The sequence below is a fragment of the Salmo salar genome, chromosome ssa21, assembly GCF_905237065.1.
Source record: "Salmo salar chromosome ssa21, Ssal_v3.1, whole genome shotgun sequence".
Taxonomy (NCBI): domain Eukaryota; kingdom Metazoa; phylum Chordata; class Actinopteri; order Salmoniformes; family Salmonidae; genus Salmo; species Salmo salar.
The window spans coordinates 57,600,009-57,613,501 of NC_059462.1; the positions used below are offsets into that span (position 1 = coordinate 57,600,009).

General features: G+C 49.7%; 1 protein-coding gene across 1 annotated transcript in view; it reads right to left on the bottom strand.

Annotated features, from left to right (window-relative positions):
- The window catches only part of myo10l3 (myosin X, like 3), a 178,083-nt gene that overhangs the window by 38,115 nt on the left and 126,475 nt on the right, over positions 1–13,493 (bottom strand). Inside the window, exons 21-26 of the mRNA XM_045704931.1 lie at positions 12,325–12,431; positions 10,233–10,778; positions 9,112–10,138; positions 5,336–5,459; positions 2,766–3,009; positions 1,985–2,080 (exon numbers count right to left, since the gene is read on the bottom strand). Of these exons, the coding sequence (XP_045560887.1) occupies positions 1,985–2,080; positions 2,766–3,009; positions 5,336–5,459; positions 9,112–10,138; positions 10,233–10,778; positions 12,325–12,431 (2,144 nt within the window). The remainder of the gene's footprint in view (positions 1–1,984; positions 2,081–2,765; positions 3,010–5,335; positions 5,460–9,111; positions 10,139–10,232; positions 10,779–12,324; positions 12,432–13,493) is intronic.

Genomic DNA, 13,493 nt, shown 5'->3' on the forward strand with positions numbered 1-13,493 from the left:
ACAGCATCTATACAACACTGGTGGACCACTAGGGGTTAATACAGCATCTATACAACACTGGTGGACCACTAGGGGTTAATACAGCATCTATACAACACTGGTGGACCACTAGGGGTTAATACAGCATCTATACAACACTGGTGGACCACTAGGGGTTAATACAGCATCTATACAACACTGGTGGACCACTAGGGGTTAATACAGCATCTATACAACACTGGTGGACCAATAGGGGTTAATACAGCATCTATACAACACTGGTGGACCACTAGGGGTTAATACAGCATCTATACAACACTGGTGGACCACTAGGGGTTAATACAGCATCTATACAACACTGGTGGACCACTAGGGGTTAATACAGCATCTATACAACACTGGTGGACCACTAGGGGTTAATACAGCATCTATACAACACTGGTGGACCACTAGGGGTTAATACAACATCTATACAACACTGGTGGACCACTAGGGGTTAATACAGCATCTATACAACACTGGTGGACCACTAGGGGTTAATACAGCATCTATACAACACTGGTGGACCACTAGGGGTTAATACAGCATCTATACAACACTGGTGGACCACTAGGGGTTAATACAGCATCTATACAACACTGGTGGACCACTAGGGGTTAATACAACATCTATAAAAATACATAAATACATAGGTCCATCATCTACCAGCTGTTACTAAATGACCCATCAGACACCAGCTGTTACTAACAGACCCATCAGACACCAGCTGTTACTAAATGACCCATCAGACACCAGCTGTTACTAACAGACCCATCAGACACCAGCTGTTACTAACAGACCCATCAGACACCAGCTGTTACTAACAGACCCATCAGACACCAGCTGTTACTAACAGACCCATCAGACACCAGCTGTTACTAACAGACCCATCAGACACCAGCTGTTACTAACAGACCCATCAGACACCAGCTGTTACTAACAGACCCATCAGACACCAGCTGTTACTAACAGACCCATCAGACACCAGCTGTTACTAACAGACCCATCAGACACCAGCTGTTACTAACAGACCCATCAGACACCAGCTGTTACTAAAAGACCCATCAGACACCAGCTGTTACTAAATGACCCATCAGACTACTACTCTGTGTAAATGTCATGTGTTTAACAGACTACGGTCTGATTCTATAGTTCCATGGTGTTGTAGACTAGAGTCTGGAGAGCAGAGGGCTAGAGTCTGGAGAGCAGAGGGCTAGAGTCTGGAGAGCAGAGGGCTAGAGTCTGGAGAGCAGAGGGCTAGAGTCTGGAGAGCAGAGGGCTAGAGTCTGGAGAGCAGAGGGCTAGAGTCTGGAGAGCAGAGGGCTAGAGTCTGGAGAGCAGAGGGCTAGAGTCTGGAGAGCAGAGGGCTAGAGTCTGGAGAGCAGAGGGCTAGAGTCTGGAGCAGAGGGCTAGAGTCTGGAGAGCAGAGGGCTAGAGTCTGGAGAGCAGAGGGCTAGAGTCTGGAGAGCAGAGGGCTAGAGTCTGGAGAGCAGAGGGCTAGAGTCTGGAGAGCAGAGGGCTAGAGTCTGGAGAGCAGAGGGCTAGAGTCTGGAGAGCAGAGGGCTAGAGTCTGGAGAGCAGAGGGCTAGAGTCTGGAGAGCAGAGGGCTAGAGTCTGGAGCAGAGGGCTAGAGTCTGGAGAGCAGAGGGCTAGAGTCTGGAGAGCAGAGGGCTAGAGTCTGGAGCAGAGGGCTAGAGTCTGGAGAGCAGAGGGCTAGAGTCTGGAGAGCAGAGGGCTAGAGTCTGGAGAGCAGAGGGCTAGAGTCTGGAGAGCAGAGGGCTAGAGTCTGGAGCAGAGGGCTAGAGTCTGGAGCAGAGGGCTAGAGTCTGGAGCAGAGGGCTAGAGTCTGGAGAGCAGAGGGCTAGAGTCTGGAGAGCAGAGGGCTAGAGTCTGGAGAGCAGAGGGCTAGAGTCTGGAGAGCAGAGGGCTAGAGTCTGGAGAGCAGAGGGCTAGAGTCTTAACACACCTGGCGTCTTCAGGAGTCTCTGCGTAGATGTGGTAGGTTCTCTCTTCAGTCACGATGTTCAAAGCGTTCTCCTTGGCGTGGTTATCCACTATGTCCCTGTGGACAGCAGGATAGGATACCAATTCAGCTAATAATGTATTCATCTAGTAATCTATTCAGCTAGTAATGTATTAATCTAGTAATGTATTAATCTAATAATGTAATAATGTATTCATCTAGTAATGTATTCATCTAGTAATGTATTAATCTAGTAATGTATTAATCTAATAATGTATTCATCTAGTAATGTATTAATCTAATAATGTATTCATCTAATAGTGTATTAATCTAGTAATGTATTAATCTAATAATGTATTAATATAATAATGTATTAATCTAGTAATGTATTCATCTAATGTATGCATCTAATAATGTATTCATCTAATAATGTAATAATGTATTAATCTAGTAATGTATTAATCTAGTAATGTATTAATCTAATAATGTATTAATCTAATAATGTATAAGATGAATTTTTGCCAGAGTTCTAAAAAGTAAAATCACGAGAAGAGAAACTGTTACTGGAAAGAACATGGCTGTGTTTACACAGGCAGCCCAATTCTGATCTTTTCACTAATTGTTCTTTTGACCAGCTGAAAAAGATCTGATGTGATTTGTCAAAATACCAATTAGTGGGGAAAAACGATCAGAATCTGTCCGCCTGTGTGAATGAAGCCTCGGAGGTGAATGTTAGGTTAGCCAACAACGCCAAGTTTGATCAGATATGGGATCAGATTCTTACTTGGCGGCGCGGATGTCGATGGTCCCCTTCAGCTTCTCCTCGCTGTCGTTCTCAAAGTACATGAGTTTATCGTCCCTCAGTACGAACCAACGCTGCTTCCAGTTCCTTCTGGACAGAGTGGACATCCCACCGCCCTTCTTATACAGCCAGCCACTCTTCAGACTGTCCTGCTTAGCCCTGAACCACATGAAGGTGTCGTCCTTCAATACACACCACCTCCGTCGCCACGGGATCATCAGTCCACCTGGAGAACGCAGGTGTGTGAGTGAGGGGGAGGGGGTTTATCAACCAGCTAGCGTCTTTAGAAATCCCTTTTAACAGCAGTTAATACTAAGTGTTTTACACTGGTTTTACAGAGAGCCGTGGAGAGAAAGACAGACGACGACGATTAATGACAGTAAATGTTGCAGTCGTTGCAGAATGTAGATTGTTAAAAGGGAGAGGTTTCATAGGCGATAACACAAGATACCACTCTATGGTGGTGTACCAGCCAGCCAGCCAGCCAGCCAGCCAGCCAAAGGACTAACTGGTATCTGGGGGTGTACCAGCCAGCCAGCCAGCCAGCGGACTTACTGGTATCTGGTGGTGTACCAGCCAGCCAGCCAGCCAGCGGACTTACTGGTATCTGGTGGTGTACCAGCCAACAAGCCAGCCAGCCAGAGGACTAACTGGTATCTGGTGGTGTACCCGCCAGCCAGCCAGCCAGCCAGAGGACTTACTGGTCTCTGGGGGTGTACCAGCCAGCCAGCCAGCCAGCCAGAGGACTAACTGGTATCTGGTGGTGTACCAGCCAGCCAGCCAGAGGACTTACTGGTATCTGGTGGTGTACCAGCCAACAAGCCAGCCAGCCAGAGGACTAACTGGTATCTGGTGGTGTACACCAGCCAGCCAGCCAGCGGACTTACTGGTATCTGGTGGTGTACCAGCCAACAAGCCAGCCAGCCAGAGGACTAACTGGTATCTGGTGGTGTACCAGCCAGCCAGCCAGCCAGCCAGCCAGAGGACTTACTGGTCTCTGGGGGTGTACCAGCCAGCCAGCCAGCCAGCCAGCCAGAGGACTAACTGGTATCTGGTGGTGTACCAGCCAGCCAGCCAGAGGACTTACTGGTATCTGGGGGTGTACCAGCCAGCCAGCCAGCCAGCCAGAGGACTTACTGGTATCTGGGGGTGTACCAGCCGGCCAGCCAGCCAGCCAGAGGACTTACTGGTATCTGGTGGTGTACCAGCCAGCCAGCTAGCCAGCCAGAGGACTTACTGGTATCTGGTAGTGTACCAGCCAGCCAGCCAGCCAGCCAGCCAGCCAGCCAGCCAGCCAGAGGACTTACTGGTCTACTAACTTGTTGTTTCCAGGCTCTGTTGGTGTACCAGCCAGAGGACCACAACACTACAACAGTGTCTTCAGTGCAACATGAAACCCCTACATGCCTGTTGGCCAGTGGTCCACCAGCTGACTGTCCCTCTGTCCAGACGTCTGGTTTCAGAGCCCCTCAGAACTCTGTCCAGACGTCTGGTTTCAGAGCGCCTCAGAACTCTCTCTCTGTCCAGACGTCTGGTTTCAGAGCGCCTCAGAACTCTCTCTTTGTCCAGACGTCTGGTTTCAGAGCCCCTCAGAACTCTCTCTCTGTCCAGACGTCTGGTTTCAGAGCGCCTCAGAACTCTCTCTTTGTCCAGACGTCTGGTTTCAGAGCCCCTCAGAACTCTGTCCAGACGTCTGGTTTCAGAGCCCCTCAGAACTCTCTCTCTGTCCAGACGTCTGGTTTCAGAGCCCCTCAGAACTGTCTCTCTGTCCAGACGTCTGGTTTCAGAGCCCCTCAGAACTGTCTCTCTGTCCAGACGTCTGGTTTCAGAGCCCCTCAGAACTCTCTCTGTCCAGACGTCTGGTTTCAGAGCGCCTCAGAACTCTGTCCAGACGTCTGGTTTCAGAGCATTTCAGAGCGCCTCAGAACAACGGGACTTGAATGGCAATATATGGCAGGAGCAACGAAAACAGCTGCTGGTTTTAATTGGCTGATCCATCAGTCCATCACCATCTAGCACCTCCACCCTCTTTGTGGATTTCAAAGGGCGAGCAGCGCAAGTAATGGACTAAACGAGGGAGTTCGGGAAATCGGAAAGTATGATTGTAAGAAATTGGTTTCACATATAAACTTTATATGTCCGAACTTAGAATCAACTGGGCTCTCTAAAAATAACATGGAGTTACATTGAACATTTCTTCTGATTAGACAATCACCAAAGTCCAATCTAATACATTTTACATTTTAGTCATTTAGCAGACGCTCTTATCCAGAGCGACTTACAGTAGTGAATGCATACATTTCATACATTTTTTTCCCCCCTTTTTTTATCGTACTGGCCCCATGTGGGAATCGAACCCACAACCCTGGCGTTGCAAACACCATGCTCTACCAACTTAGCCACAGGGAAGCCATTTCTTCTGATTGGTGATTTTCTAAAGTCCAATCTAATACAGCTGTAGCCGTCGTTCTCCCGTCTCTATTTTAACCACACCACCTCAGGCTCCATGCGCCTGCGATTCCAGCCCGGGGACGAGGTTACTCAGTGCTCACCCTTCATGTAGAGGTAGCTGTGGAAGTACGGAGGCCCAGAGCCGTTCAGAAGATTCACCCTCCCGTTGGACACCTCCTCGTCTGTGTCCACATAGTCATCGTTGCTTGTGTCACTGTCTATAAACTGAGACAACACACAGAGAGATTCATTATTACATAGCCATTTAGCAGACAGCTCAGATCCCAGTATCCAGGTGTAGGAAGCACCATGCTCAACCAACTGGGCCACCGTGCAGAGCGTGCAGAGGGCCACCGTATCTCAGACACCCAGAACAGAAATCATAATATCGTCTGATGCTGGATTTCTGTTGAGTGCATCCGTCCACAAGAGATTATTACAGAGCAAAAGGTATTTGACTGGAAGGCCTATGTCCATTAGTAACATAGGGGACATCTTCCCATTCAACTCTGCACCCTGAGATTCCAGAAGGAACAAGTTTGATTCATGTGAGAAGTCATTGACTTGAGACATGAAGGAGTCAGCACCCTGGAAACGCTGATTAGTGCTCTCAAGCTCTCAATCACCGTGTTGTCTTGGGGACCGTGCGTCTTGCTAATTTTGCTATAAAAATAAGCTGTTGGTTTATTATGGATCCCCATTAGTTCCTGCCAAGGCAGCAGCTACTCTTCCTGGGGTTTATTATGGATCCCCATTAGTTCCTGCCAAGGCAGCAGCTACTCTTCCTGGGGTTTATTATGGATCCCCATTAGTTCCTGCCAAGGCAGCAGCTACTCTTCCTGGGGTTTATTAGGGATCCCCATTAGTTCCTGCCAAGGCAACAGCTCAGTGCATTCAACATGTCAGTACCTCTCATAAATACAAGCAGTGACGAAGTCAATCTCTCCTCCACTTTGAGCCAGGAGAGATTGACGTGCATATTATTAATATTAGCTCTCTGTGTCCATCCAAGGGCCAGCCGTGCTGCCCTGTTCTGAGACAATTATGATTTTCCTAAGTCCCTCTTTGTGGCACCTGACCACACGACTGAACAGTAGTCCAGGTGCAACAAAACTAGGGCCTGTAGGACCTGCCTTGTTGATAGTGTTGTTAAGAAGGTAGAAACTAGGGCCTGTAGGACCTGCCTTGTTGATAGTGTTGTTAAGAAGGTAGAAACTAGGGCCTGTAGGACCTGCCTTGTTGATAGTGTTGTTAAGAAGGTAGAAACTAGGGCCTGTAGGACCTGCCTTGTTGATAGTGCTGTTAAGAAGGTAGAAACTAGGGCCTGTAGGACCTGCCTTGTTGATAGTGTTGTTAAGAAGGTAGAAACTAGGGCCTGTAGGACCTGCCTTGTTGATAGTGTTGTTAAGAAGGCAGAGCAGTGCTTTATTATAGACAGACTTCTCCCCATCTTAGCTACTGTTGTATCAATATGTTTTGACCATGACAGTTTACAATCCAGGGTTACTCCAAGCAGTTTAGTCTCCTCAACTTGCTCAATTTACACATTATTTATTACATGATTTAGTGAATGTTTTGTCCCAAATACAATGCTTTTATTTTTGAAATATTTAGGAGTAACTTATTCCTTGCCACCCATTCTGAAACTAACTGCAGCTCTTTGTTAAGTACTCGGGGCACTGGTCTAAGGCATCGCAGCGCTATGTTTTGGGTCGCCGGCTGGGATCCGATCCATTGTACCACTGTACCACTTCCTTTGCTTTTAGTTAATTGATAAATATAATCTATTAACGTGTTTGGGATAGGGGGCAGTATTTTCACGGCCGGATAAAAAACGTACCCGATTTAATCTGGTTACTACTCCTGCCCAGTAACTAGAATATGCATATAATTAGTAGATTTGGATAGAAAACACTCTAAAGTTTCTAAAACTGTTTGAATGGTGTCTGTGAGTATAACAGAACTCATAAGGCAGGCCAAAACCTGAGAAGATTCTTACGGGAAGTGCCCTGTCTGACCATTTCTTGTCCTTCTTTAGCCTCTCTATCGAAAATACAGCCTCTGTGCTGTAACGTGACATTTTCTAAGGCTTTCATTGGCTCTAGGAAGGCGCCAGAACGTGGAATGATAACTCTGCAGTCTCTGGGCAACAAACAGCAGGGGTTTTGGAGAGTGGTCCTTCTGAAGACAATGACACTGGTGCGGCGCGTGCACGTGACTACTCCATTTTTTTCTTTCTCTCTTTGAACGAATACGTCGTCGCCCGGTTGGAATATTATCGCTATTTTACGAGAAAAATCGCATAAAAATTGATTTTAAACAGTGTTTGACATGCTTCGAAGTACAGTAATGGAATATTTTGAAATTCTTTGTCACGAAATGCGCCGGTGCGTCACCTTTCGGATAGTGACTTGAACGCACGAACAAAACGGAGCTATTTGGATATAACTATGGATTATTTGGAACCAAAACAACATTTGTTGTTGAAGTAGAAGTCCTGGGAGCGCATTCTGACGAAGAACAGCAAAGGTAATCCAATTTTTCTTATAGTAAATCTGAGTTTGGTGAGTGCCAAACTTGGTGGGTGTCAAAATAGCTAGCCGTGATGGCTGGGCTATCTACTCAGAATATTGCAAAATGTGCTTTCACCGAAAAGCTATTTTAAAATCGGACACCGCGATTGCATAAAGGAGTTCTGTATCTATAATTCTTAAAATAATTGTTATGTTTTTTGTGAACGTTTATCGTGAGTAATTTTGTAAATTCACCGGAAGTTTTCGGTGGGTATGCTAGTTCTGAACAAAACATGCTAATGTAAAAAGCTGTTTTTTGATATAAATATGAACTTGATTGAACAAAACATGCATGTATTGTATAACATAATGTCCTAGGAGTGTCATCTGATGAAGATCATCAAAGGTTAGTGCTGCATTTAGCTGTGGTTTGGATTTATGTGACATTATATGCTAGCTTGAAAAATGGGTGTCTGATTATTTCTGGCTGGGTACTCTCCTGACATAATCTAATGTTTTGCTTTCGCTGTAAAGCCTTTTTGAAATCGGACAATGTGGTTAGATAAAGGAGAGTAGTGTGTACTTGGTACAGTAGTGTGTACTACATAGTTGGAATAGTAGTGTGTAGTTGGTACAGTTCTTGATCTTCAGATCTTGAAAAAAGCGGATGCTAAATGACTAACATATAAACGCAGTACAGGTATATATATATGTAGTACAGGTATATATATATATATATGTAGTACAGGTATATAAATGCAGTACAGGTATATATATATGTAGTACAGGTATATATATATAAATGTAGTACAGGTATATAAATGTAGTACAGGTATATATAAATGCAGTACAGGTATATAAATGTAGTACAGGTATATAAATGTAGTACAGGTATATAAATGCAGTACAGGTATATAAATGCGGTACAGGTATATAAATGCGGTACAGGTATATAAATGCAGTACAGGTATATAAATGCGGTACAGGTATATAAATGCGGTACAGGTATATAAATGCGGTACAGGTATATAAATGTGGTACAGGTATATAAATGCGGTACAGGTATATAAATGTGGTACAGGTATATAAATGTGGTACAGGTATATAAATGTAGTACAGGTATATAAATGCGGTACAGGTATATAAATGCAGTACAGGTATATAAATGCAGTACAGGTATATAAATGCAGTACAGGTATATAAATGCAGTACAGGTATATATATATATATATATGTAGTACAGGTATATAAATGTAGTACAGGTATATATATATATATTTAGTACAGGTATATAAATGCAGTACAGGTATATAAATGCAGTACAGGTTATATATGCAGTACAGGTATGTAAACATGCGACTCACAGAGTCTGAGCTGCCTCTGAAGGAGTCCAGGCTGTTCTGAGTACAGGATGATTTCCTCAACACGTCCCCATCAGTAGCATGTCCGTCCGTCATACTGGCTCCGTCTCCCGAGCCTGTACTCCCCTGCACCTCCTCAAACTCCTCCTGGTCGCAGTATGACTCCGTGTCTGGTAGGATGCTGAATGACGCCTCCTCTCTCACCACAGTGGGCACTGGGACAGGCACAGTGGGCACTAGCTCTACTCTCCTGACTGGCACAGCCTCTGGGAATCTGGAGGGTACCAGGTCTCTTCTAGTTGGCGTAACGTCTACCCTGGCGCAGGGTCTGTCGTGTACCAGGTCCACTCTTCTGGGTACACTGTCGATCTCTGGAGCCACCTCTATTCTCCTGGTGGGTTGGTGACAGAGAGCCTTACCACGTCCGTTGGTGAGGGCAGGGAGAGGAGGAGCAAGGTGGTGTGTAGGGGCAATAGAGGTGAGGGGGTAGTAAACAGGGGGGCAACACGGAGCCTGTGAGAGGGCCAGGGCATGTGCTACCAGACTCTCAGCGAAGGCAGCGGGAGATGGAGGGAGAGTGGAGAAGACCTCTTGGTCCAGAGGAAACTCCGCGGCGAGAGGGAAGTTACCGGGACACTCCTCCTCAGCATGGAAGCCCTCGTCCACCTCCTCTTCCTCGACCGGGGCCAGGGGAGCGGTGCTCTCCGAGGGGTCGTTGAGGTTCTCCTCGCTGGACAGACTCTGTTCCAGACCCCCAAAGTCCAGGAGATCCAGGAACTCAGTGGCCACGCGCGACGCCTCCTTCTCCAGCCGGTAGATCTCCGCGTCTCTCCTCTGTCGGAGTTCCTCCCTGCTCCCTCCCAGACCGTCCCCTAACATGGACACCCCGTCCTCCTTCTGGCGCTGCAGCCTCTCAATCTCCTTCTCCAGCCGGTAGATCTCCTCCATCTGACGGGACTCCTCCTCGGACGTGTGGGGGTGCAGGGACACCTCCTTATGGGGAGCAGGGGAATCCATCCCCAGGGAGTTCCTAAGTGGAGAGAAGAAGAGGAAGATGATTAGAAGATGAAGAGTAAAGACAGAGGGCTGTAGACAGACTGGAATGACAGACGGCACACTGCTACCTGTTGTTGGCTGTAGCGCTCTCCGCGTCTTCAACTTGCTGTCCGTTGCAAAGCTCCTCCTTTCTCTTCGCTGCTTCCTGCTCCTTTTGTAGTCTCAGTCTCTCCTCCTCCTTCCTCCTCCTCACCTCCTCCAACTCCAACACCCTCAATCTCTCCTCCTCCTTCCTCAACTCCAACACCCTCAGTCTCTCCTCCTCCTTCCTCATCACCTCCTCCAACTCCAACATCCTCCGTCTCTCCTCCTCCTTCCTCATCACCTCCTCCAGCTCCAACACCCTCCGTGTCGCCTCCTCCTCTCGTCTCTTCTCTTCCTCCAGCCTCCTCCTCTCCTCCTCCTCCTCTACCTGCCTTCTCTCCTCCTCCTCCTCTTTCCTCTTCTTCTCCTCAGAGAGGTGGCGATAGAGGCCTCGGGCCAGCCGACCACGCTGGCGTTTCTGTAGAATGACAGCTGCGGCGCGGAGACGAAGGAACAGGCGTCTCCAGAAGTGAGCTCTGTAGTTCTTCTGGATAGTGACGGTGCTGGCCAGCACCTTCTTATAGCGCTTCCTACAGGAGGGGGAAACACAGAAACACAATGCGTAGTGAGTGACTATATCTTATAATTCTTGAGGGACTGTCTGATAATTGGTGTGCTTCAAAATGGCATTATCTTTACAGTTTAACGGCATTAATGGCATTATCTTTACAGCTTAACGGCATTAATGGCATTATATTTACAGTTTAACGGCATTAATGGCATTATCTTTACAGCTTAACGGCATTAATGGCATTCTATTTACAGTTTAATGGCATTATCTTTACAGTTTAACGGCATTAATGGCATTACCTTTACAGTTTAACGGCATTAATGGCACTGTCCCTACAGTGTTTGTTTTCGCTCTGACTGTCCGCTGACTACCATTTAGAAACACATGATCAGACTGTCCCTCAGTGTTCGTCTTTCAACAACAGTGTCACGCCCCTCACAGAATAAATCGGTATAAACAGTCACTCCCCCCAGCGCTCACAGTCACTCCCTCCCATCCCCCCCAGTCACTCCCTCCCATCCCCCCCAGTCACTCCCTCCCAGCCACCCCAGTCACTCCCTCCCAGCCCCCCAGTCACTCCCTCCCATCCCCCCCAGCCCTCCCAGCCACTCCCTCCCAGCCCTCCCAGCCACTCCCTCCCAGCCCCCCCAGTCACTCCCTCCCATCCCCCCCAGTCACTCCCTCCCAGTCCCCCCAGTCACTCCCTCCCATCCCCCCAGTCACTCCCTCCCAGCCCTCTCAGCCACCCCAGTCACTCCCTCCCAGCCACCCCAGTCACTCCCTCCCAGCCCCCACAGTCACTCCCTCCCAGCCCCCCAGTCACTCCCTCCCAGCCACCCCAGTCACTCCCCTCCCAGCCACCCCAGTCACTCCCTCCCATCCCCCCAGTCACTCCCTCCCAGCCCCCCAGTCACTCCCTCCCACCCCCCCAGTCACTCCCAGTCACTCCCTCCCAGCCCCCCCAGTCACTCCCCTCCCAGCCCCCCAGTCACTCCCCTCCCAGCCCCCCCAGTCACTCCCCTCCCAGCCCCCCAGTCACTCCCCTCCCAGCACTCCCAGTCACTCCCTCCCACCCCCCCAGTCACTCTCAGTCACTCCCCCCTAGCCCCCCCAGTCACTCCCTCCCAGCCCCCCCAGTCACTCCCCTCCCAGCCCCCCAGTCACTCCCTCCCACCCCCCCAGTCACTCCGTCACTCCCCTGCCCAGTCACTCCGTCACCCCCAGTCACTCCCCTCCCAGCACTCCCAGTCACTCCCTCCCACCCCCAGTCACTCCCTCCCAGCCCCCCAGTCACTCCCCTCCCAGCACTCCCAGTCACTCCCAGTCACTCCCCCTAGCCCCCCAATCACTCCCCTCCCAGCCCCCCAGTCACTCCCTCCCAGCCCCCCAGTCACTCCCCTCCCAGCACTCCCAGTCACTCCCAGTCACTCCCCCCTAGCCCCCCCAGTCACTCCCTCCCAGCCCCCAGTCACTCCCTCCCTCCCACCCCCCCCCAGTCACTCCCAGTCACTCCGCCCTAGCCCCCCCAGTCACTCCCTCCCAGCCCTCTCCCCAGCAGTACCCACCTTGCCACATAGCTGAGTATGTGTGCCCGGATCACCATTCCCGCCTGTCTCCGCACCTCTTCCCTCTCCTTCTCCAGCCTGAGTTCCAGCTCTTCCTTCAGGAACACCTGCAGGACATGACACACGGCGCACGGCCCGGCCCGCACGGCACGGCCCGGCAGAGAGAGGGATGGAGGTTAGTTCCTGTAGGATAGTTAGTCCTTCTTGATAAGGTCTGGATGCAGTCCGTTTATGCCCAGCTGTTTGCTGCAGAGCTCCTAGCTGTTAGCTACTCTCCCTGCTAGCTGTTAGCTACTCTCCCTGCTAGCTATTCTCCCTATTAGCTACTCTCACTGTTAGCTGTTAGCTACTCTCCCTGCTAGCTGTTAGCTACTCTCCCTGCTAGCTGTTCTCCCTATTAGCTACTCTCACTGTTAGCTGTTAGCTACTCTCCCTGCTACTCTTCCTCTCTCTGGGTTAAGTCCTCTTGGCTCTGCTAGTTTCAGCTACTGTCACAGAGCGATAGCTACTTTTCTGGCTATTCTCCCTGACTGTCACTGCAGAGAGCCCCGCGGGAAAACAATATGACCGTGCTGCTACTGCAAAGAGTCAGTGTTGTGTTGTTAGTCCCACAGCTAACATCCTGTCGGTGTTCTGGATCTCTGGCTTCTCACTGACTACTAAGAGAGGAGCCAGGAGAGAGACAGGAGGGGAGGGCGAGGAGGCAGGGCGAGAGAGAGAGAGAGAGAGACAGGAGGCAGGGCAAGGAGGCAGGGCAGAGAGAGAGAGAGAGAGAGAGAGAGAGACAGGAGGGGAGGAGGCAGGGCGAGAGAGAGAGAGAGAGAGACAGGAGGGGAGGAGGCAGGGGCGAGAGAGAGAGAGAGAGAGAGACAGGAGGGGAGGAGGCAGGGCGAGAGAGAGAGAGAGAGAGAGAGACAGGAGGGGAGGAGGCAGGGCGAGAGAGAGAGAGAGAGAGACAGGAGGGGAGGAGGCAGGGCGAGAGAGAGAGAGAGAGAGACAGGAGGGGGAGGAGGCAGGGCGAGAGAGAGAGAGAGAGAGAGAGAGACAGGAGGGGAGGAGGCAGGGCGAGAGAGAGAGAGAGAGACAGGAGGGGAGGAGGCAGGGGCGAGAGAGAGAGAGAGAGACAGGAGGGGAGGAGGCAGGGCGAGAGAGAGAGAGAGAGAGAGAGA